This window comes from Furipterus horrens, unplaced genomic scaffold (assembly GCF_987537825.1).
Source record: "Furipterus horrens unplaced genomic scaffold, mFurHor1.1.pri manual_scaffold_8, whole genome shotgun sequence".
Lineage (NCBI taxonomy): Eukaryota > Metazoa > Chordata > Mammalia > Chiroptera > Furipteridae > Furipterus > Furipterus horrens.
This window is the reverse complement of record NW_028327178.1, coordinates 13240683-13266329: the sequence shown is the minus strand read 5'-3', so window position 1 is coordinate 13266329 and position 25647 is coordinate 13240683. Positions and strand designations below refer to the sequence as shown.

General features: G+C 39.2%; 1 protein-coding gene across 9 annotated transcripts in view; it reads right to left on the bottom strand.

The window, feature by feature from the left end:
* The window catches only part of TCF4 (transcription factor 4), a 333046-nt gene that overhangs the window by 25743 nt on the left and 281656 nt on the right, over nt 1-25647 (bottom strand). For 5 of the 9 annotated variants that reach the window (XM_090285469.1, XM_090285468.1, XM_090285471.1 and 2 more), the window contains 7 exons: nt 23844-23949; nt 20169-20302; nt 14422-14554; nt 6729-6796; nt 5616-5694; nt 3085-3161; nt 232-435 (listed from right to left, as the gene is read on the bottom strand). In XM_090285469.1, the coding sequence (XP_090141595.1) occupies nt 232-435; nt 3085-3161; nt 5616-5694; nt 6729-6796; nt 14422-14554; nt 20169-20302; nt 23844-23949 (801 nt within the window). The remainder of the gene's footprint in view (nt 1-231; nt 436-3084; nt 3162-5615; nt 5695-6728; nt 6797-14421; nt 14555-20168; nt 20303-23843; nt 23950-25647) is intronic. The other 4 variants (XM_090285470.1, XM_090285472.1, XM_090285476.1 and 1 more) reach the window with 1 other exon arrangement.

Sequence of the window (25647 nt, the reverse complement as noted above, 5' to 3'; positions counted from 1 at the left end):
TTTTTGCTCAGGGCAAACATGCTCTAAAATTAGACTGTGGCAATGGTTGCATGACCCTGTGAATATATTAAAACACAGTGAATTGTAAACCTTAAATGCATGAATTGCATGTTAAGTGAATTATATCTCGATAAAGTTATTTTAAAAAGATAAAAACAGCAGCACTAGTATTTATACTTGAAATTCTAATTTTATATGATAACTACAGAGTTTACAAATCTCACCACTTACCATGAGTGAATGTCTGTTGGCTGAAAGAAGACCGGTTCCATACCCTGAGCCCAGACCACCCATTGCTCCATTATGAGAAGGTCCAATGATGCCATGCATGTCCCCGTGGCCACCAGGCATAGCTGTGGATGGGCCCACTGCATGATTCCGGAGAACGTGAATAGCATCATCCAGTCTTTCTAAACGATCTTCAATTCGGCTTTGCTGTTGGTTAACAAATGGTGTGAAATTTAATTTCGTTTAAAATGCATGCATAGATTACTTAAATAAAAACTGAGATGACACAAACTATACTTTGAGTTTCTAAATATGTTTCCAATAAAGTTTATTTCCTTAAAATGACAATAAAAATCGTTTTCTTCCCAGACAATGGGTGACAAATGTTAATGTTATAATTATAGTGTTATTTTTCATGAGCAAAGTAAATTCAGTAATTCTTCCAGGACATTCTAATGTACATATGCTAAACTATACTGCATTAGCTTGAAAGATAATTTAGATTTACGTTAGAAAGGAAAAACATTTATTGAATTTAAGTAACATTCTGACAGGTATCAGTTAAAAATTTTTAAAAAATTAACAATGAGAAGGTGACTTATTTATAGTTCGTCAATTATCTTCTCAAAGGCAAAATTTCCTTGGTGTCCTCTGACACGATACAGTGCTAAGTATCAAGTCAGGGACAGGTAAACGTGCACAGACAGTAATGTCTTAAGTACTATCAATTTTCACTTACATTTCTTGCTTTTTATCTATTATTACCCACGTGTGTGTGTGTGTGTGTGTGTGTGTGTGTAGAAGGGAATGGGGACTCAAAATGATCACAGAAAAAAATTACAATAATTCTGTCAATCAAAGTGGTATGAGATTTCAAGACTGAAGAATAACACAGATTTGAATTAATGTTTACTAGGAGCTTCTGAATGATCTCAAAGTTATTACTATAGTAAAGAATTCACTCCCTTATACAATTATATTACACGATTAAAAACCAACTGAACTTTTTTCACCCCAGCCATTAGGACTCAGCTTTTCTGCTTGTAGATAAGGTCTATACTATAGTTTTTGATGAATAAAAGGGACATGTAAATGCACCTTTGTTTGCTCTTTTTTCATTGTGATCAATAATGATATCAAATAAATGTCTGCATAGGACTCTCCAGTGTGTCCTTTAACATATACCATCCCATTGGGTCCTCACTGTATATGAGGCAAGTGGAAAGACAATATTATCCCTTCCATATAGATGTGCAAATGAGATTCAAAGAAATTAAGTGAATTAATTAATCAGGGTCACATTGCCAGGAAATGATAAAGTCAGGTTTGAAATCTAAGTTTTCTGACTTCCAATCTAATGTCTTTTTGTACTACATCATGCTACAATCCGCCTTCATTTCCAATGGGCTGTGGGAACAGATGTACTAGCTCTACTGTACAAGAAAAACAATTCCAAATTACTCTCTACTGACAGGAAGAATGTGTGTCTAATGCAGTTAGTCTATGGTACAGAGCATTACGATTTGGTGGGCTTTGGTGTTAGGAGACCTCCCCTACACTCCTAGCTCAGCTACTAAGGTGACCTTGGAAAAGTTACTAACTTCTTTGAGTCTACACTTGTTAATTTATGAAAATGGGAATGAATATATATGCACTTCCAAGTGCAAACGTAAGCATGGAAAAAAATGATACATGTGCCTATCACCCCTTCTGGCTCCCAGCTCCCGGTGGAGAGAGCAGTTTGGGCTGGCGGATCCCCTCTTAAGTGGTGAGAATTCAGAGAGGACTGCAACAGAAGTTCATAGCTAGAAACCTAGCCTTTAGTTTTATAGTCAAATAGAACCCGAATTATATAGTTGGGTCCACGGAAATAAGTGACCAGGGTCAACACTGAAAACCACTGTGGATGGGTCCCCTGGAGGTAGGCTGCAGAGTCCTGGCTGCGTAGACAGAGCTTAAGTTGTCTTTCCCTGCGGCTGCCTTACTGGCTAAAATGCATCGCTGGACAGTTCACACCCCGCAGCAAGGGGGAGAGCGAGGAGGGGGGGGGAAATACACCTTTGTATTTTAGTTTTTAGATTTTTCCTTTATTTCAATAGTAAGCCAGAAGAGAAGGAAGGAAACCCTGAATGGCTGGTAGACAGACAAATCTATGCCTTCTGCTATGTTCCATCTCAAAATGTGGGAGGCGAGGGGGGATGGGCAGCAACGTGAAAAGACTGAGGAGCTCCTTGCTGCCACCCTTCCTCTTCTGATTCATATACAGTCTAGATACTGCATAGAGCAGTGGTGTTTCATGCATATTTCCAGCCCCGTCACTGTGAGTTAAGAAAGCCTGGAGTGTCAGACACTGAATCATCAAGTACTAACAGTATTAATTAAATGTAAGCAAATTGTCAGCTATCCCCTGCTAGAAGAGCAGAGATGTGTTGGCATTACTAGATTTCTATGAGAACCAAAACTGAATGAGGAAGTAGTAGTAGATTCCTCATTCCAAGGTCAAGAGGAGAATTCCTATAAGCCTGTTATTCTGGAAAGCAGAGCAGAGGGATACAGAATCTCCTAGTGTTCCAGCTGCAAGCTTAGCTGGAACGTCAGCAGTTCATCGTAGAGAAGTTATTTAATCATCGACAGGGATCTTTCCCCAGGATGGGAAGGGGGCCATTCTCCTTCTAGGATTTTTAGTCTTTTATCTGGTCCTAGAATTTAGAGCCCTGGGGCTTGCACTGTAGCAGTATCTGAGTTACAATCTACAAACAGCAACAAGCCTCATCTAACCTTGGAGAGTGAGCTGGAGACCAGAAGAGAAGCATGGTCCGAAAATGGCTAGAGCGGAGACAGGCAGATGAGACTTACCAAGGAGTGTAAGGGTCCTTCATAGTTGGGAGATGATGACGCCTGTCCTCCGTTTCTGGACCAAACAGCTGTGCCTGCTGATAGTAAAACAGGGATTACAATTAGATCTGTATAATCTCAAAAATAATCTTACCAACATTCGAAACAGTTCTTTCAGAAAGGACAGTGTTGTTTTCCATATGGACAGTAAGGTGAGTACACAAAAACTTCCCACACAAGAATTCTGGGGCAAGGAAAACATTTTCAACATAAAAAAAACATGAAGACTTTACATAAGACTCAGAATTCTCTCAAGTTTCTTCCTAAATGCAAGAATTTCAGCTAGAGAAATGTTCCTTTGATAGAAAACCATCACTACCACAAAGTCAAGGTACTTTTCAGAGCACAGAGTAGGGCTTTTGTTACATCTTCATGCAAGGCCAGTTTGTTAAACCAAAACTCTGTCACCAGTGAAAAACGGCTTTGCTACTTGTTATTAAAATGACCCTTGAGAAGGAATAAGCCTTCAGAAACTTTTTAAGGAAATAAGATTAGTTGGCAGCGATCCACAAAACCAGAAATTTAAAACTCAATATAACAACAGTAATAAGTAGCTCTTCCGAAGAAAATATTTTTTTTATCATTGACTAAACTTGCAGGTAAAGAAAGATTCCTGCCTGTTATAATAAATATTACATGTCTAACCTCCAAAATAATACAAACTCAGTACAGAAAATAAATAATTTGGGATTCCTCCCTGAAATCTCCTGCCTGACACAGTTATCACTTTAAATATTCATTCCTCCTGTCGTTTCTGGGTGTGCATGCGTGTGTGTTTTCATGCTGCATAAAAATAGAATATTTTGATCAATTACTCTTAGTGACAGAAGCTAGACAGAGCTATTGCTGTGAAAATAGCAACCTGTCTCCATGTTCACATCTTCACGAAGTTTCTCCTTGCTAACATGTGGTCTTCCGCTATGGATTCCCAGTACCGCCAAGTGGCCTTGTTTCTGGGCCTTCCACAGAGAGCAGACTGCTCAGCTTTAGGTTATCCGGGGAGTTTTCTGGAATGATTTGTGCACCATAATGTTCCACTCTCCTGATGAGCCAGGGGTGGAGTGGCTGAAAGGTGAGCCCCGAATCTGTCTGAGCTCCCACACTGCTGCAGATACCCCCTCAGCCAGCCCCGTGCCCTTCCTGGGCCTTGTACACTCATTTGTACAAGCAGAGCGTCAGACTAAAATAGTTGTTCTCCAGCTTTACTAGACTACAGAATTATTTTTCCAAATTATAAAATAGGCAAAATGAGAGTCGTTTCCCTTGAAACGGGGAACTTGGAGTTCTCCCTGCCCTCATCATGAGCCTCACTAGACCAGATGCTGTCTCGGTCCTTCTCTGGGACTGCACGCTGAGGCCTGTCTGTGATCATCTTCCAGAGCCCAGCAATATGGCACTGAACCTAACAATTCCGAGCTTCCCTTCCCTTTTTTTGCCACTAGGAATGTTTCATGGCTGTTCCGTGATCCTCTTAATGTCATCTCAGTTTCTTTCCCGTTTCAACTTTGTCTCTCCGGACATTGGACTTACATGTCCAGCTACCCCTTTCTATCCTGTCAATGGAGGAAAGGCTGATATTAAATCCCACCTAAGCCGCGGCCATCAGCTCAGACGGCTTTGCAGCAGCCTGAAACGCCCTACCTCTACCAGGGAACCCAGGTCATCATGGGCCACGTGAGTACTGCGCGCGGAGAATAAGGCAGGGATGGAGGGGTGACCCGTAGGCAGCGGCTCCACTATCCATCACCGTTAGGGTCAGGTTTCAATCAGGTACAGATGGGACTCAGTTCTGTGTTAGAGGCCACCTGTCCTCTTTCCAAAGAGCAGAGACAGGCACCAGACAGGCCCTTCTGGAAGCATTTATATTGGAAGGGCAACGAGCCTTTTAAATGGACCTTTGAGAAGAGAAATGCTTTACTAGCATAATTCAAGAACTTACAATTTTATTACTTGAAGCCATAGGTCATATAATTTGTTATTTTTAAAGGCAAACATCCCCTTTTATGCCACATACTGGCTTCACAGTTTATTTACAAGATTATAGTTTTCCTCAAACATTCCAATGACACAGACTTCAAAGGGAAAACTGGGAAAGTCTAAATTCTCTTGGAAATGATCCTTTTGGATCATCTGTATTTGATGACTGTATAATCATATTCGTGACGACAGGCACTGCCCACTCTCATCTGAGATGTCTCACTGGCGTATGTTATTCTGCTGCCTGGCTTCTAGAGGGCTAGGGAAAGCGTAAGAAGTAAGTTTTCTGTGTGTCTGTGTATTTTAAAAACATCTAATGTTTAAGAAAAGTTTTGGGCGTGAACGGCTGTACCTTCACATGGCAGCCCCTCTCTCTCTCTCCTATTTGCCTGTTTGGAAGTGCTATGTTTTGAGTTTGAGGAGGGAACGGGATCCCGCCTCCTAGGGCAGGGCGCCTCGTAGGGCAGCCCCCGTCCCGGGCCGGCAGGGCGAGGGCACTGGTGCGCGCACAGTACCTGCGAGAGAAGGAGGGGAGCCGACGGGCGTTGAGGGGTTCGATGAGAAGCTGTTGTTGGTGTGGTCTGGAGAGTAGATCTTGAAGCAACGGGGAGGAGAGAAAACAAACCCTCATTATCAGGAGCAAGTAACCAACAATCTTGTAAGTTACAAAGCGTCAATGCAATTCATTTAAAGACGGCAAGTTATAAAATAATCGCTTCAATTTTTCAAAAATCGGAATTATTGCAGTCACAGAAGATGGTCGTAAAAGGACTGGTCTCGGAGCCTGCAGACTTCAGTTCTAGTCCTCCCCTGCTCCGTGCCCTCCGATGGCTGTGTGGCTGTGCGCGGGCAACAGACACGCCAAAACTCCCTTTCCGTCCACCAAACAGGGCAGACTGTACCATCTCTAAGCTTGTTGCCCAACTCCTTCACCATGATAAAGACATTTGATTCCAAGACATAAAAATGTTTAGATTAAATAACAACTTTTACTTGGTCAAATGCTGATATAAATCAAACATAGTTAATGCTCCTGATGGTTAGGATGAAAACAACTGAAGAAAGGTTCGAGCAATGAATGAATCTCCACTTCATTTGCAAAGACCATGTTTAGCTTTTGAAGACAACACCACGAATACTCCCTCACACAAAGAAGGTGTGTCATTTGTCACCAGGGACTATGCAGGACATGGTCCAGTCTAGCCTCTTGGCAGTGGGCAGTCAAAGCAGAAAAGGTGAGTCCCCGGGTGTCAAATATGGTCTTTTGTTTTTTTAATGCCTTTTCCAAAGCGTGTTAGAGTTGCCCCTTGCAAAGCTCAGTCTCAGTGGGTCGAGTGCCCATATGACTTTAAAGAAAAATAAGAACTCAAGGTAGAAAATCTGTACACCCAACGGCCATGAGAATATCCGCGAATCCATAATTGAGTAGCACTTTGCACCACTGGGAAGAGACAAGATGGAAGAGACCATGGTGCCAGGCACTGAAAAAATTATGCAAGAAAGCTAGCATTTCCAAAATCAAAGCTATTTGCCATTCATTTTCTAAAATTCCAAATGTCCACATCTGATTAAAGTTCAGCCTTCTAATACAATGCTACATATGAAGTCCAAAGTCAATATTTCCTCACCGAAGCAAGTGCTTTCCCCAGGGCATCTCCAGTCTGGGAGCTGCCTGCTGCCCCGCTTCCTCTATTTGCTGCAAACACAAAAGGCAGAATGTCAAAAACCAGGCAGTGAGACGTCTAACCATTTTCTATTCCTGGTCCATTTACTCACAATTTAATTGCATTTTTAATGCTAATTATGACACATTAATCTTTAATTAGCATTAATTTGTTTGCTGAGGTAGATGTCAAATATATTCATGTTACATTTTTTACAGATAAAATATAAACCTGACACCTTGGTTTAAAGATGAAGTGTTTTAGTTGCTATTACCTTCCGCTTTACTTATGAGTAGTTAGTGGGGAATGATAGCTCATTGCTGATAAGTATACAGTACTTTCAGGTCTCCGAAGTTCGCAAAGTTGGACTTTTAAAAATATTTTAGATAGCCAATTGAATTCTCCTCATGCATAATTTACACCTTTTAAATAAAAAAATGATACATCACAAAAAGAGGTACTATTGAGAGTTCCACAGTAAACAAAGCAAAAAAATCTGTAACAGGCCTAGCTAGGAGAGAAAATATTTTTAATACTTTAAATAATGTATTGTCCACATATTTAAGTCAAATTTTAAAAAACTGAACTGTTATGCTACTAAAAGTCAATACGGTCTCAAATTCTGGAGATAAAATCAGTTTACATGATCATGATGCTATCTCTTCATCTTAAAACACTGATATTCTTATCTACAAAATAGATGAACAAAGAGTACTATTAATAAAAAGACACAGACTCTAGTATAATTCAAAGCCAGCTCTATTTAGTAGGTATCTTCTGAAGGTAAAATTGTCTTTATAAAATAGTACAGCCAGTGTTCTTTTGAGGTCTTCAGTATCAATACAATGCCTCCACATGGTATGTTACATTTATCAGGGCCTCACCATTAGCATACTGGCAAAGTATTGAAATAAAACCCATTAAACTCCAGGGGAGGATATTTTTCAGTATTTTGTGAAATAAGAGAAAAAAACTCTTGAAGCCACTGATTAATCCAAGCAAAACTTTATTACACAAAAAAATTAAAAAAAAAAAAAGTCACAGCCCTATTCATGACCTGAGAGAGCAGCCTTTCTGGCAAATGTGTCCTCAACTTCCAGATCCATCAAGTGGAGGAGAGGTCAGACCTCAAGTGGTCAAAGTCTCCGCTTCTCTGGGTTATAATTTCCCTCTCTTGACCTCTGCTTAGCACAGTAAAACTATGCTTGCTATTTTTATATATTTGTATGTTGGGTATGTCAGTTAGATAATCTTTTGATGGGTGTTTCACTTGGTTAGCAAAACCCATACCCGTATTCATGTGTTATGACTAAAATAGAAAGAATACTAGTACATGGTAAAACAAAGAACAGAATCACCTTCGGACACCACATTCTTTTCCGTATCACGAACTCATATTAAATATATATTATTATGGAGAAACTGACACTGTCCTAGACAGAGTGAAGCTATAATTTGTAATTTTGAAATTTTAAATTAAAAGGCTTGTCTCTGTATTGGTTATTAGGCTAAGGATTATATGCAGAAGCAAATTCTTTGAAATGAGGTTCTGAGAGCTGGGAGCAGCAACTCAGATGTCAAGAGTATTAGAAACACTTAGTAGAAGAGATAAATGAAAATTTATCTGGTGTCAAAATTATAATTGTTGCATTAAAGAGGTTTTTTTTAAAAAATAAAGACAATTCTGAAGAAAAAATAATAAAGATTTTGAAAACACAGAAAGCACGAATATTTCTTCAGCTTTTATTACCATAGTATTTTGGAGCAATTTTATATACAAATTTTTGTAGAAGTAACATTATAATATATATCTAAAAGTTAGATGCATGAGTCAAAACAATTTGTGATATCTGCTTGATTAGAACACAGATCTGCGTGATGTAAGGTTCATAGCCACAATGGAAACATTATATTATCTAAAAAGGAACTGAAACTCAAATAGGACAAGATATTGTTTCAATTACAGATAAAATTTGCAGGTAGTGTCTTTCAAAAGATTAATTCTTCCTTTGAATACCTTTAAAATGAAGATAATAAGTGTTTTAAACTTTTTTTTCATGAAACCAAAGAGACGGAATTGAAAACAAATACCAATATTTCAGAAACATTTAAAAAGTTTGTTAAATATAGCACACTTTACAAGAAACAAGATATGATTGCTTTCACACTAAACTCTGTATTAAATGCCTGCTATATAGAGGGAGATATTAGGATTAGGAAATAGAATTAAAAAAAACAGAATCAACTTCTTACCTCATGCTGTCATGAAAATGATTCAAAACCCTAAAATGTTATCATGGGAGCCACTCTTAGAAACAGACTGTTTTTAACGGGAAGCTATTCTACCTTGCAGCAGCTGGGGAGTCAAACCCAAGGGCTTACATTTCAGAGCAGTTTACTGGGGCCAGTTTGCCCTTTTGCTCGGAATGCCTTTTGTTCTGTTCCAGGAAACGTTGGGGGGGAAGACACATTTTCAAGAGTCCCTCAATATGTTAAGCTACATGGGTCCTTCTGTTAAAGGGTTCTCTTTTTATTTGTGTGACTGATATGTCAAAGGGCATAAATAATCAGAAAGTGAATATATTATTAATTCTCAAAGGTACATTTTCTTTTATATTGCGTAACAGGTCATGTTTAGCAAAACACGCTTCGAATTAAACTTTGTGTTTGTAAATCCACCTTGGTGGCATTAATGTAACAGGACTTGGCTACTATTCTAAGCCCGTTTCTTTTGGTCAACTCCTATCACTAGCAATTACCCAAGTGCCCATATAACAGAATAAAGATAAAAACTATTGCCCGTACTTGGTGAAGACTGGATTGATGGATTTCTTAAGTTATTTTAACGCTAATCAATTTCTCTTGCTCCAGAGAAAAACTAACCAGTCTCTAAGCAAGGCTGTAAAATAAATCTGAGCGGAAGATGAGCAGCGATGAAGAGGAACTGTAATTTTGTAGGAGGATTCGCCACTGCCCGCCCCCCCAAGCACTGCTTGGATGGCCTGAGCGCAGGTGCTGCTGCTGGCCAGAGGCTGGAGCAGAAACAAAGGGTTTGGTGTGTTGGGCTGCAGGTCAGCCCACCCCTGGACTCAAGCTCAGCTTTGGGGAAATGGTGATTCCCATTAGAACACACCCTCATCAGAACACCAGGGTGAGTGGTACCTGGGGATCAACTACTGAAATCAGGATTTGGAAAATACATTGCCCCATTTATTGCACACCCATGAACTCAGGCGGGGAACACCATGGAGATACAAAAGGAAAGAGAAGTGTCATTACAGCGTATCTGCATGGAAGAAGACAACTGCCGTGACATTTTATTCAATGTTAGTAAACTACCGGAAGCAGTGTATCAATGCCATGAGTTCTACAAAGATGACAAAAGGAGCCATCTCCAGCGCTCCTGCTTTTTTAGAATTAAAACTCAAATATAGGCTACAATGTAACAAGGTTTCCAGGAATTCACCCGAAGAGCTGGGCCCCATGACCACGTGCAGGAAATGGACTAGAAGACTTAAATCAAACCAATCTACTGCTTTCTGCCAGTGGTCTCTGTAACCACGATGCCATGACACTGCTGGATAAAATTCACATCCTCTTATGCTCTGTGCCCGTCCATCACCCAACTGCGTTTGAGGGCTCAAGATTCTTGTAAAAGATAACGTGAATCTTATGTGACTACTCTCATAATAAAATCACTGTGAAACCAAGTCCGCAAAGGAAAATGGACATGTTTCTGCTAGGAAAGCCCCACACTCAAGTGCCTCATGTATACAAACATGTCATTAGAAGTGAAAGCTGTAAGCCAGATTAATTCATGAACCAGACAGATATTCCAGCGTAATCTTTAGCATATGTTATATTACATCTATCTCGGTAGTCTGTTTCTTCAACACTGGTTTGAGGTTAAAAACATGAGAAATGCCATGTATTAGAAAGCAGGCCAGTTAAAGACCAATAAAACGATAATAGTTTCTATAGTCATTATGCTAGCTGTATTATAGCCCAGACCAGGAGAGGTCACGCCCTGGGAATGTCTGTGGGTGCTATCTCCCAGTGGGGAGCGGAAGCACTCTCTTCCTTGCTCCGTCTCGGGGGACTGCGCAAGGCAGGCACCCTCTCAGTGCTTTTGATCGGGAAGGACTATTGCATACTGCAGGTAGGAAAGAAATAGGTATAAGACAAATGCATATGGCTACTATCCTCTAGACATTTCTTTTCTCTATAGCTGGTATCTAATAACTTACTACCGTTCCCTTTCTGTAAGCAAGGTTATTCATGTAGCCGCTGGACTCTACTGCTGCTGAGTTACACCAAGCGGTATAATGTTGGAAGGATTTTAGGAATAAAGTTTGAAGGGCTCTGATACCGGTAATCCTGAAGCCCCCAGATTTAGCTTCTCTCCTTAACTGGGTGCTCTGTCAGTTGAACTGCTATGAATCCATGCTGTGTCCCATGCATTATATTCACGTGAGTCCAGGGTGCTTAAAAGAGCTCTCTAAATCAGAAATGTCTAGTGTAATCTCCAGAGTTTGCTGGCAAGGCTTCAGAGGAAAGTAATGAATTGTGTGTAAAAAGTAAACTCTACAATTGTTTCAAAAATACATCCATGAATGTGTCATTAAAAAAATTCCATTAATATAATCTGAGTAAGTTTTATCCTTCTTAAATGTTTCTCAAAATCTCAAAAAGTGATATTGGTAATTAAAGGGCGAAGTAAAAAAATAAAAACAAAAACCAAAACCAACAAAACGAACAAGAAACAATGGTCATTCCTCCAAACCAAACACAAGCCATCCCAGACCTCAGTGCGCATCTTCCATCTCTGAGATGCAGAGAACAGAGCCAGAGAGAAAGGAGCCTGGTCCAGAGAAGTTACCTTCCGAGGGCCCTAGAGCTCACATCTCGCTCCACACGTGTTTTCTTTTCCTGTGACCTACTCAGGGCAATTGCTGACCAACAGGAAGACACATTATAACATGAAACCGGAATGGGACAATGATCTTTTGAACTGAAAAAGCAGCTTCCTGCAACATGAATGTTGTTTATGAAGAGACTGTACTGCAACTTCACACCAAGGAAACTTGAAAAATATGATGTCCATGTGTTAGCACTTGAACCCCATTCTCAGGGCATTAGTATTGCTTATGACCGTTTTCTACAGAATCATGTGTGTAATCTCAAACATGTGTCAGGCTATGTGTTCCCTATTTACCAATTATTTGATTAGCTCTGTTTGTTCTTTGCAATACAGGCAATGTAATATTTCTTTACTTCCTGCATTTCAGAGTGAGTGAGTATATGCCAAATATTTTCAAAAGTCTACAGATGTATCCTATTAATCCATACTGTTTTTTAGGGCAGTATTAGTTAACAGAGAAGAAACCTCCTCTTCTTATACAGACATGCTGCCGTCCCTGATTTCTACCACACTCTGAAAATTAAGCCACAGCCTAAGAATTAAGGTGTGAAGAATCTTGAGCCACTCGGATACTGTGCAGCACTAAAGCTTGTTATCATATCTAAATTTTTCTCTGCATTTTAATTGAAGGGATTGGAGGACATATTTTAAAGGAGAAGATATTTTAAGAGAGTAATCCTAAAGTAATAACTGTATTTATGCAAGTTAATAAAGGTCTGTTCTTCCAAAAAGCTGAATTACCATGTCTACTTACTTCCTAAAAAGATTATAAAGCTTCCTTGCATTCTAGATTTTGACAACTACACCCGTGATTATGGAATAATTTATGTAATAATGTTTTTCCTAAAAAATTCCTTTTCTGGGTTCCCGAAACTCACACTTTTCCCTTTTAAAATTATAGCTTCTGTATTATTATCTAAACCCACCCTCCACTTAAATAGGGGCCTCTGGTCTGTAACAAGGTAAGTCCATCTTTAGCACTACAGCTACCCTGTTCAGGCCAAATGTAGCAGCGCAGACATTCCTGCTCGTCTGTTAGCTGATGTGGAGCCAACCAGCTTAACTGAAGCAAATCCCATTCCCACTGACTTCACAGCTATGCTAACCACAGCTCATGGAGGACCATTACACCATCCCATAATCTCTTTCTTCCCAAGTCTAGTGCCTGTTTCCCAGGAAGACTGTTTTGCAAATCAACTAACAAAACTTTTTTTTCAAACAGTGCCTAAGTATGTTTTCCTGAACTCAAGCTTTTGCTCCACCTTTATACCTTCCCAAAAAAGAAAATCAGTCAAACCACAAGCAGACAGGAAATCTGCCATGTAAGAGGATGAATGGCCGGTCACCCTTCTTCATAACTAGACCTCATGACTGCAGAAAGGGGCTTTCCATTTGCCAAACCACACTGAAGTGAAATATGCTTTTCTCACTCTTTCAGTTCTGCACTTCTTTCTTCTTGTTTTTCAAATCTGCCAAAACTGCACTGAAAGCTACAAAACTTCCCCCATGTGACCTCTGTCCACTGCCCTCCAAGGTCAAACTGATGCAACATATTTGTAGAAGCTTTGTTATAAAAAGTCACAAAAATGGAAACTCCTAAATTGTCCTCTTAATAAGACATGATAGCGGAGAGCTGCTAGCTGGCTCATCTCAAGTGCGAAATATATTATTGAATAAAACAGGGAGTGCATTATTTAGGCAGGGTTATATCTGTAACATTTCAAAATACATCTCTTTTTTATGAAAAACTCTCCCACATAAGTGATTCATACTACTTCCCCAAGTTCTACAAACTAGAGATAATGATTCTGTCACACATTTTTCTCTCTAAAATACACAGAGAGTTCTCATCAGTGACCCACTCACTGCAAGTCCCCTTAAGGCCAGCAAAGTATAGGTTTGGGCTAGAACCAAGGTGCTGGCAATCAGCGAAGTCTGAGATTTTAACAGGACACTGGAGCATCAGGCTGTACTGCTGAATGACAACGATGGTTGGCAAAGGCCAGTTCCGAAGGGGGTGCTCTCACCTCCTCCCTAAACTTAACTCTTTCTTCCCTGGGCAGCTAGACACCCTGCTAGTTCTCCCTGCGAGGGAGAGGGTGGTGGGCGAGCCGTCTAGCTCAGTTCTTCGGCAGCAGCATGCTGCTTGGGCCTTCACTTGTTCAGTAAATTTACTTGAGAAAGACAGCAAATAACTTCTGGCCTGCTGATGCCCAGCCATCGCCTCTCCTGTGAGGGAACAGATGCATCTTCCCCTCTGATGGGGAAGCTCATTGAGTTACTACTGGTCACCTGTGTATTTCACACGCGCCCATCTTCACAGGACTGTGGTGTGTCATGGCTATAAGCACAGTGACTGAATTTGGGAAGTGGTCAATAACTGCTACCAGGAGCTATTGTGCCCGTAATCTCATGAGAGTTCAATGGTTTGTCTTAACAAAGTTCAATTTGCTTGCCGTTCGAGATATGAGAAGCATGGTGGTTTTAGTGTATTTAAACCCTTGTCCAATCTAATTTCAATAGACAAAGTAGCCAATTTCAGTTTCTTGTGGAAAGAAATGTGATTATGGTCAAGCTGATGACTATTTCTGTTTGGTTCATTTGTTTGTTCAATCCGCTATATGACAAATATTCATTGCCTGACTGCTCTTCCACTACGAGGGGAGAAAAAGAGGTCTTTCATTATTAATCCTGACATTGAGTGTTGGCATCGGAATTGGCATTTCCAAGACTCACCCATTATACTGTCTGTCCCGTTGGCAGGAGGCGTACAGGAAGAGGTGCTGTAGTGGTTGGTACCACTACGGTGGAAAGTGGACATTGGAGGAAGACTGGAATTGATGTCTGCTGAGGAGTGTGATGGATAGCTCTGCAGCAAGAAGCAGAAAAAGGAGAACGTTTTTGACCATAAAATATTTAGTGGGTTAGTTTTATAATACTTCTCTCAAAACTCTTCATTCTGCAGTGGAGAAAGCCTTGAGAATCTCAAAATATCCAAGAATACCTCTTGCTTAGAGCAGAGAGCTTTCATTTTTCAAATAACAAAATAAAAAGACACACAGTTGGCTTGGCATTGCATCAAATGTAGGGGAATATAATGGCAATGTAGGGCAATGAGAAATGATTGCAATCTTTAAATCTAAAATTACTGCTTAAAAGCATCTCCCTGACTTCAGCAGCATAAAAGAGAATTAACATTATTATTTTTTTTTGTATGGCCTATTGATCAAGTGAGAAAAATTCTATGATTTAATGAATAAAACAACATCCTAAACCACAGGGTTTACGCTGCACTTCATCCTGACCTTCTGGACACTAAGTGGCAAAGAATAAGCAGTCTCGGCTCTGTTTTCCTGCCAAACTTGACCATCATTCTGAACCCCAGCAAGAACAAAATGATAAATAAAAACTTAAAATGGGCTAGAGATTAAATATGAGTATGTCTCCAAAGTATCAATATGTAAAGCCTTAACTCAATGATTATACTGAATTAAACCAGAACAAATGAACTGAGAATAATTATTTGATTTCTTACTTTATATGTCCTCTGCACTAGCAATCTACCGTATCACTGGCTGTGAAAGAAGATTATCTTTACAGAATCATTTGGTTTTAAGGCTTGGCTTTGAGTTCGATTATTATACCAGTTGTCCAAATAAGCTGCTTTCCTTACATATCAGTGCCTGTAAGGTTGACAAATTAGGTGCTCCTCCATCTGCTTGGAGATGAGATCTCTAGGAGGGTCATAGTCATTTACATTTACAGAGAAACATCGAGCTATTTTCCCATTCAAGATAGTAAGTAGTTTAAAAAGTTGCTCTAATAGGCATCTGAATGTGTTACAATGTAAAGGAAAACATTTATGCCAGAACAGACTTTTTCCTTATATGTGTTCTATTAATGGGCTATGGTTCTTTAGTATATGATTACCGGATAGTCTGCTAATATTGTTCAAAATAAAATTGAGATTGGATATGATGCTCATAGGCAGAGGTGCTTAAAATCCAGGTGTCTTGGTATTTTGTTTCATTTTGAGAGACCCATGTTAGTTTCTACCTCCTCCTTGATGATTCTTTACTCCTCCCAACTCTTCCAAGGTCTCTTCTCTGAACCCCTCCTTAACTTACATTCTGCACTGTGCCATTTCATAACTATATGCTGCCTTTCTTTGCTCTTTCAAATGCATTTCCACCTATACTGTAAACTCATGAAAGGGAGGGAAAAGGACTTTTACCTCTGCACCCCACAACTTCCTGCTGTGTGCTAAACACATAATTATCCCATATACTCAATGAACAACTGGTTATCCACCAGCATTTAATAAAAGAGTGGATTGAAATACTAGTTATTTGAGAGGTAACTAAAAATTCTAGAAAACAAGACTATATCTCAGAGCCAAGTCTGCCATTGCCATGCCTTTGAAAATATTACTTCTGCGCACTGAGAACAGTCCAAATGAAAAGTTAACTTCAGTGAAAAAGTTGACATTCTGCCTTTAAACCTTTCCAAATTATCAAGAATGCCTTTCAAATTTTTAAAATTTCGTGGACCTCTTTGCTTGATCAAAAAATTCCTCAGGCCACCTGCTAAGTTCATTTCTATTTGCTACTTACAGAATACCCCAAGCAGTCCATGAAATTTCTTCCAAAGAATGAGAGTGGGACCATTCCATAGTACTGCTAATCTGAAACCCTGAACAAGCCACAGAACACCCAACTTAGAAAAGCTATTTCTTCTCAAGAGCCAAAGACTATAATAAAGTAGATGAAGAGAAGCAGGATAAAGAAAAAGAAAACTAAAAGAAAAAGAGATGGTTTCAGTTCTGTTTCAGGCTGAGTTTCTGAAGAATTGAGAAACTTTATAAATCAGTCCCAGCTATGCAAAAATCAAACAGAGGAAAACTTAGAAAAACTATTTAAATAAGTATTAATAATTACAGAATGACACACGAAAGACATTATTATATCAGTGAGAATTTTTAAATCCCTTAAACTTGGTATAAAATGGGCAGAATTTGGAATTTGACAGAGGGTTAATAATGAGTTCTTAAGACTAAAAAGTAAAGTTATTTCTCACAGATGGGGAAACCAATACAATTCACCTAAGTCAGTTATTTTTTGGAGACTCATAGAAAAGGAGATGCTGCTGAAAGCAATTAATGAGATTATTTTATGAGAAAAAGTATCTTGAAAACTACTGTCACTCAAAGTCATAATAAATACACCATAGAGAATATTAGTGATACGTGAAAACTGTCTCTTTTAGAGTATTCAGGGATCAAATATAAGAGGTCCCTTTAGTCTCTCTCACTCCAGCTATATACTGTCTGCTCTGTTTACTACAAAGAGAGAGGGGAAGGATGATATAGTGTTATGGCCTCACATTTATTTATTTTTACCTTTAATAGCCAATGATGTGTATTTGGAGTGTCTTTGACAGAATGTTGAAAATGTTTCTAATCTTAGTGATGTTATTATTAGCTTATGGGTTGATAATTCAATGATTAGAAACTATAATAACTGGTAGCACATATTTAGAATAAAATCAGGCTTTAGGTTAAGGGAGGGTTTCACAACCTACTGATCTTTCATGCCAGGTAATCCTTTACTGAGGAAGGCTCTCCTGCGCACAGTGGCATTTTTCCCAGCATCCCTGGCCTCTATATATTAGATTCCAGTCACCGCTACTCCCAGACATTTCCAAATGTTCCCTCAGTGCCAAAATCAGACCCAGTTGATAATTACTGGGATAAGAGTTTATGTTACAAAAAAAAAAAAAAAGACAACAGAACTTCCTTTATATTAAAATTAAAGACTCCTAGGACCTTAACTCTGCAGTGCAAAAAATAGGCCTGCCTGCACCACGCCAGACAGCAAGGACTCCATCCTATTTCTAAAAACAACTCTGCCAAGTCATTCCAAACTTAAATCTTCTACGACACCATTCCAAAGCTTAGCCACAAACTACATTCTTCTGAGAGTACACTCATGACATAGCAGTGATTAGTTGTGGGATTTTGTTGTAGAGGCTGAAACTGTAAAGGGAATCTGGAGAATCAAAACTGGTGACTTGCCACTTGCCACTGAAATGTATGGATTTTAAGCTTTATAATTACACCTTCTATTATAACATGGTATAAAGGGAAGCTGACAATGTTTCTAAAAATTTTTACCTGTAGAGACAATATGAATTTAGCCATATTATACCCAAAATAATACAAGGAGAGCTCTTTTCTTTTTCTCAAACTGTTTCTTTGTCCTGTATGGCACTGGCCAAAAGCTACAGGTGACCACTGTTAGGAACTACCATTATTTCCAAGGGAAAAGCCACTAACTTTCTAATATTACTCAAATTATTCTCCATCAGTGTCAGATTTTTAAATGTCACTTCAAAATATTTCCAAATGGTTACTGAAATTACAATGATTACTTGATATAATAATTCAACTCTTTTCCTACCAGTGAGAAAATTCATTAGGATACACTGTCAGAGACCTACCTCATTTAGCCTTTTAAAAAACTAAAACCCCTAATCTCTAAGATCTGCTAAGTGGTCATCTACAGAAGGAAAGCTCTGCATTTCGTGATGGATAAGAAACATTACAAATATAGCATCTCATGCAATTTACTGGGTTACTCCTTCCAGATGATCTTTCTTCTTGGTTGACAACACTGTTTGGGCTCAGCAAAACTTCTTTGAAATATGTTGGTTTCATTTATAAAGTTTTGTGCATTTGAGCATGTTTTAAAGAGACCTTCCTCGTGCAGTGAATAAGGGATAAAAACAACCCACCTAAATAAAAATTCTAGAACATGATAGGGAAAGAAAAAAGAAACAGAGAAAAAAAATAAGTGTCAGATAGACAACACTTAAAAGGACTGAAAGTCCAGCGTATCAGTAAGAGCCAGAATCTTTCATGTGTAATCAAAAACTTTCCTTGCTCAGAGGATACACATAGAGTTGATCATGAGTTCCTTAGAGAAGTGGAAAATGATGATGGAGAAATAAAAAATGTTAGCCAAGAAGAAATTCTAGTATAATAATAGTGACATTTCTTTAAGTTTTCACTCTAATACCTCCAAGAAGGAGGTGGGAGAAGAGGAAATTTGAAAGTAAATCATCTGCTATTTACTGGAAATGTGCTGAAATTTGAGATAGTTTGTGATTTACACACTCAAGCTTATGAGATGACAGAAAAAGGCCAATTCCCTCTCCATCATTTGTCTCTCATTCACAGCCACGTTAGCCGACCACATAGTGTCTCTGTCACTGGACTAAATAAGCAGGTATTTTTCAAGGATTTCAGAAATCTTAACTTCTGGGATGTTTTGGGTTGTTATGATTAGGAATTAAGTCATCCTTTCTGTATCTCTCATGCTTGAGCAAGAGAGGAAAGACCACAGAAATCTAGAACATGCTATATCCTATATCAGCACACAGAAACATGGATCTGGGTAACAGAAAAAAGGGTAAACTTAAAAGATGAGAAGGAATGACATACATACCATTAATTGTAAGTGGGCTTATCATGCCCTTTTCCATTTGGAGGATCAGATGTCCACACATTTTTAAAGCTATGTTATTGCACAAGGAACTCAGTCCTATGTCATCAGCATCCCAAACCTAACTCGTGATCTAGAAGTTCTAGAAGTGCTCTTTCTTCTGTTTAATGACAGAATTCAATTCACAAGTGGCTTCCTGGCTCTCGTTGTTCTTAAGGCTAGAACAGTATCAGGTGAGTTGCTTCCCCAGGGACAAGGAGCAAAACTACAATGGATGAGTGTAGGTCATGGGCAGAGTGGAAGCCAGTGAAAAAAAGAAAAAAGGGTAACATTCTATAGCAGTTTTCAGCTGGAGGTGGAGTGAGGCAAAACAGAGTATTAGTGGGAGATGGGGGCGTCTGGAATTAAAGCTAACATGCGGAAAACTTGGCATCTGCTCTACACAGAAATCCCATGGTTGCTGTTGCTGATGGAAGTGTAGAGAAAAATGACCTCTTTCCTCCCAGTGTGGCACCAGGCAAAGCTGTTTCCAGTGACAGAAGCCAGTCAAGGGGAAATGGAAATGGCCCTGAGTGATGTGTCACCTCGTACTGACGGTCACTCTGCCCCCTGCAGCAGATCCTTCAAACGACAGACAGCAGCAAAGAAATAGATGAATAAAAATAAGGAACAACCATTGCTGAATTCTGCAACCCCAGAGCAGCGTGTATTTATGTAACAAAGGAAGCTGGCACTGTGACCAAGGAAGCACAGAACAAAACACGGTTAACAGAAGAACAATATCGAAGAATCCCGAAGGACTTAAAAAGATCTGATTCAGTTACGTCTTTGCTCACAAAACAATACAACTGTAAGAATCATGGGTGTGGACCAATTTTGCATCCATTTGCCGAGCCCTTGAATATATGCACGGGAAGACAGGGGATGAGAGGCTCAATAAACTAGCTGTCCTATCGCCACTGCCATGCTGACCCGCCTTACCAAACGTTCGTGTGGATGCAGGCTACAGTAGCTGCTAGACTGTGGAATATGAGAAGAGTTGCCCAACATCCCTCCGTAGCCAGGCTGATTCATCCCACTGGAGGAGCTCCAAGGGTCACTGCTGTGATGGCCATCTGTAAAGGGCAAAGAAAACGAGGGCTTTTCTGAGGCATTCAGCCTCGCCTTGCAGAACAGAGTTTTCTCATAGACTTGAACATGACTGTCTCTTGTGCATTCAGCTTTGTGTTGGTCAGCTGGTTACATCAGGAGGCAGTCAGCGTTATTTTCTCCCAAATGACTCCACATTGCCAAACAAATATAATATAAATACTTAACATAGGAAAGTGCTCTCAGTAAAAATTCAACTGTAAGAGAAAACCAGAACACATTGTTACATAGGATTATGTCAAGTCAGCAGGGTATCTAATGTTAAAGGAAACATTTCTTAGAAGCACTCTAATCCTTTTTTTCTGTGAAAATAACTAAAAAGTTAAACTGTTCCTAAATTTTGGGGTGAAAACAAAATGCCTGAGACATTATACAGTTGGCATGTCTACAAGTTTAGAAAGCAGATATAGAAATAAGTAATAATGAAAAAGAACATATATTTAAAGGATTGAATTTCATCTTAGGAACATATGCAGTAGACAGAATTAAAGGTGAAATTACATTAAGGCACAGGGAGGCGGAGTCTCATATATCATTCTGAGTTGGTTTCTTTTTTAGATTTTTTTTTTTTTTGGTATATAGTTTTATAGCTATCTCAAGTCTGCAGGAGCAATTCAAAGAGTACACACATATCCTAAGGTGCATGTTATGCTACAGTCAATTTCGAGAGTCTCTGGATTTTATACAACTACTTATGAGTTTAAAAGTGGATTAAATAATATGAAAATTATTTAAAGTATCTTTTAATATCAAGTCAATCTTTCATTAATATCAGATTTAAAACACTCCTGCAGATCAGATTCTTTTCATTCTCTGGGCTCGTTGGCCTGGAAGTTACTATGAGATACTGTTACTACTGGCTTTTGGTTTCTCCAATTAAGGGGACGTGGATGGGGGGAAGGACCTATGGGACTGCTGGGCTCCTTCACTTTTTACCTTCTGTCAATAGCTGAACACAAATTACCGAGTGCCAGATAGACCACAGGCCACCAGCTGGGTGTTAACTCTATAGCACACAGTGTTTCGTGAAAATAAGATTATTTTCATCATGCATTTTATTTAATAAAGGTCTTTTGAGAATTTAGGCAATAGGCAAGTTAAATCTGACACTATGTTTCATGGGGCTTTTTTTTTTCCCCCTGAGATTTTTAAACTCATAAGTTAGAATTCAGAAAACTGAAATAATCCCAGGGCAGGGAGGAATAATCTATAGATTTCTTAAAAAACAATGCAGGCAAAATCATGTCTATGATTTTGATAATTTAAGAGTTGTAAACAGAAGGTGGAAATTAAAGTTAAAAATAAAAGAGGCCACACAGTAGTAGGTTTAAAATATGCCGCTGACACTCTCTGAGCCTCTTTCCCCTGAACTGCACGTGTTTCTTTAAGGCCTGACTTCCCGGGGGCACCATGTACCCCTTGCTGAAGGAAGCTGATGTGAAACGGGATCAGGATGCACTGTTTCTGGGATCATAATGTGAACACCTAAGACTTTCACAAAGTTATTATCCATCTAATTTAGATTTAGCCCTGAGTTTGAGGAGGTTTAGATACCACCTTAAATTCAAGTATGAAGTTCAAGACCACCAACATTGCAAATAGATGACATATATGACAAATAAATTGAGAATATATATCACTGAACAGGTGTCTTTTGAAACATTTTGACAACGTGAGGCACTATATGGAAATATATTTAGGGTTTGTTAACACAGAACACTCAACTCAGTGAAGACTTATAAAAATACATATTTTACATAAATTATGCTTTTCCCAGTAAATTAATATTTATCACATCCTATGATCTTGGCATAGTGTTGTTTTAAAAGAATAGAAGTAGACATGTGCAAATTAATTGTGCTCATCATAAATGTCAACTCAATTTTTTTTTTTGCATTTTGGGTATTCATATGCAGAAATGAAAACGTGGTCTGTAGGGAGAAGAACCTATTGTTTTAATCTACTGACCTCCTGTGTAGTGCGTGCAATTTAAGTAAGCCACCTTCTTGAAGGCAGACAGAAGAAATCTACCCTTTTGTAAAGTTTATCAATGAAAATCTGCTTTGAGTGACAAATTCTTGAGTTCACACTCTCTACTAGCAACAGTAGCAGTTTCTCTGACTGGTCGCCAAAGCGGGAGCTGGTGCTGAAGAGGATAAGCCTTTTCTAATGGCACAGAACACACCCAAGTGACATACCCTGGTGGGCTCCTCTGAGTTACACCTAGGACAGGTCACAAAGATAAAGGGTCCCTGTGCACACGAGCTCCATTATGTGTGGAACAAATTCCCTCTGTTCCTGAGGGACTCATTCGATTCAGTTTTATAGATTTTCCATGGAATTTCACATATGAGGTAATAACCTAAAGAGCTAACCCTCTGAAGGGAAAGAAAATAAATCCATTTTAATCAGAATGGTTTTGAGTGAGTCCGCTGTAACCTAAGCGAGACAGCAGGCCGCTCCCCGGGTCCCTACTGCCCTGCGTACACTCCCTGTCCCACGACATGGCCGTTCCTACAGCAGTGCCAGGAAGGACATCCCCTGGCGCTTTGCAAAGGGCGCACTTAAGGTTTTCCCACCCAGGCAGAAAGAGTTCAAGTTCTGCATACAGGGCGTCTTGGTCAATTCCATGTCCACCTTCCAGCGTATGAACTAGGTAAATGATCCTTACATTTTGACAGTAAGTGTCGCAGACACATCAGGGATGGAGCCTCAGCTGCATCCTCCAAACTCTCTGTTCTTATAGCAGCTGCTGTCATTTCAACCACCTTCAGGTCTTTATTTCAAGCAGTAGAAAGGGGCCATGCAACCAGCGGCAAGACTGTAAGCTCACAGCCCGCACCTCCACATGCATTTAATCAAATATGCTGGTCAGTTAGGAGAATACATATACTTTATCCACTATGAAGCTGTAATTTTCTATATTTGGGGCAAAAACTGGGTCTTTTCCCTCACATCAGTTAGCACGGTGGGATAGCGCTTTTGTTGGGTAATGGAATAATATTCCAGACTTTGGATAGGGCACTTCTTCTCCACAAATGAGGCTCTTGTTCTTCCCTATAATAAGTGGCTAAAATTTTTATATAGTTATTCATAATGACAAGTTGTTCCCACACGGCTAAATCCAGGGTGCTCAAAATATACACTGAGCCAAAACACTTTAAAACATATACACATATATGTTTTTCTTAGAGTAAGAATATGCTGAAATCATCATGGCAGACCATCGTCCAAGAAGCATTAGTTCTTATAAAGCAAACCAGTCTAATTTTAACTCATTGTTGTTCAGGGGGCTTTCATTTAAAAATGTCTTAGTAAAGCTTTAATTAATGAATATATTTGTAATTAACGCAATCCTAAGAGGACAGCCTTCAACATATCTATCCTTGCCTAGTATTCTATTCCTTGGGTTTCAGTTCACAGCAGTCATTTGTCCCAGATATGACATGAAAGGGAGCAGGAAGACTCTGTCCTGTGGATTTCCCATTAGGGAAGGTGGCAGCTTACCTTGCATGAAGAAGGAGCTAGGGAAAGTGCTGGCTGCTGGTTTCGAGGAAGGGTAGCCTGGCGAGTCCCTGTTGTAGTCGGCAGTGCTTGCTGATGGAGCATAAACCTGAGGACGGAGAGGCAATTTAATTTTGCTGGCTGCATCGACCAAAGTATCTCAAGGTCCATTACTTTATAAGAAGCAGACACAAAATGCTAAATTTCTACCATGCACATCCTAAGCCTGATGAAAGCCTAGAAACACTGTCCCTCTCAGAAACACACACACACACACACAAAAAAAAAAAAAAAAAAACACACCAGAATGTTTATCATATTTTTGTGAATGGGAAATGGGGTGTAATATTTTTAAGTCACAGGCAAGAATACTGCGGACTATGTCTAGTTATAAATGGTACATAATATAGACAGGGTAGGGTGGTCCTGGGAATTTAAACATCCTCAAAAAAAAGCCTAGATGGCACAAGAGCACATGAAAGGTAAAAACAGAAGGACATGCATCAAGCCTCTCCTTTTTAATTTAAAAAATTTTTCAATTACAGTTGACATTCATTTTATTAGTTTTATGTGTACAGCATTGTGGTTAGACATTTATGTAACTTACAAAGCTTCTCTCTTTTACTCTGCCTTTCAATTAGAAACTTCACTTTTGAGAGAGAGAGAGAGACAGAGAGAGAGAGAGAGAGAGAGAGCAAATGCACTATTCAGACCATGGAAAGTGACAAATATATCCTGGAATATTAAATTCCCATAGTGCCAACTTTTTGCAGAGATGCATGAGAAAGGCCACAGAAAGCCCGGATCGCCACAGACCACCAACAATCCATGTGTATACAAGAAGGGGGGAGTAGCCCTCCTTTACAGTTCTTACTATATTTGTGTGTGCAGTAAACTGTGCCAAAACCTTAATTTACTTACATTTGTTTACTAATACTCATGAGACTTGGGGAAATGGGTCTTTATAAAAATAAGCGGTGTATTTTCTTGTTTATGCTTCCCTTAAAGATGACAGCATACTGGAAAAGCATAAATTCATAAGGTATAGTTTAACTTTAATTGGTTTTGCCTTGCCTTTTTTTTTTTTACTAAATATCATTTTTTTAAATTCCCATTCTCTTTTGCTCCAGAAGTTCCTCTGTCCAGATGGTCGGAGAGGCTGAAACACTGTCATCCTCTTGATGAAAATGGATACCTTCCTGCCTCCATTTTGAAGCCGGCAGTGGCTCACAGAATTGGCAGTGAGCCTACAGTGATATTCACAGGTCACAGTAAAAGAAAGAGAAATTCACCAATAAAAAGGCAACGGAAGGGTTACCAAAGGAGTGAGGGGAAAAAACTCCCATTTTTTAATAGTGCACATCAAATAAACACCCAAAGAAAAATTATATAATTGCTCTCAGAACACCATGAATCACAAACTAAGCATTAATACGAGGTTTAGGATTTCACAAAGGATAGGCCCACAGAGACAGATGTGGGAAAATATGCATACACATACATACATCAAATAAAAGCTACATGTGCCCCACGGTGCCCTTGAAAGTCAGGAGGTCCTGGAGATTCAACAAAACAAAAAAGACCCCAGAAAACCCATGTGCACTTTAGAAAACAAGGATATTTTTCTAAGTTATGGAGGTATATAAGCCCTATATTTAATGGGCTATATTTCATTTTGTTTTTAAATATTCTTTATATTTTAAATGCATAAATAGCTACTAGCTTCTATTTTCAAATGGCTTACAATAAAGGAAAAAAAATGTTTTCAAGCATATTTAAGGGGTAAAGAATAAAACTTAAGCCATGA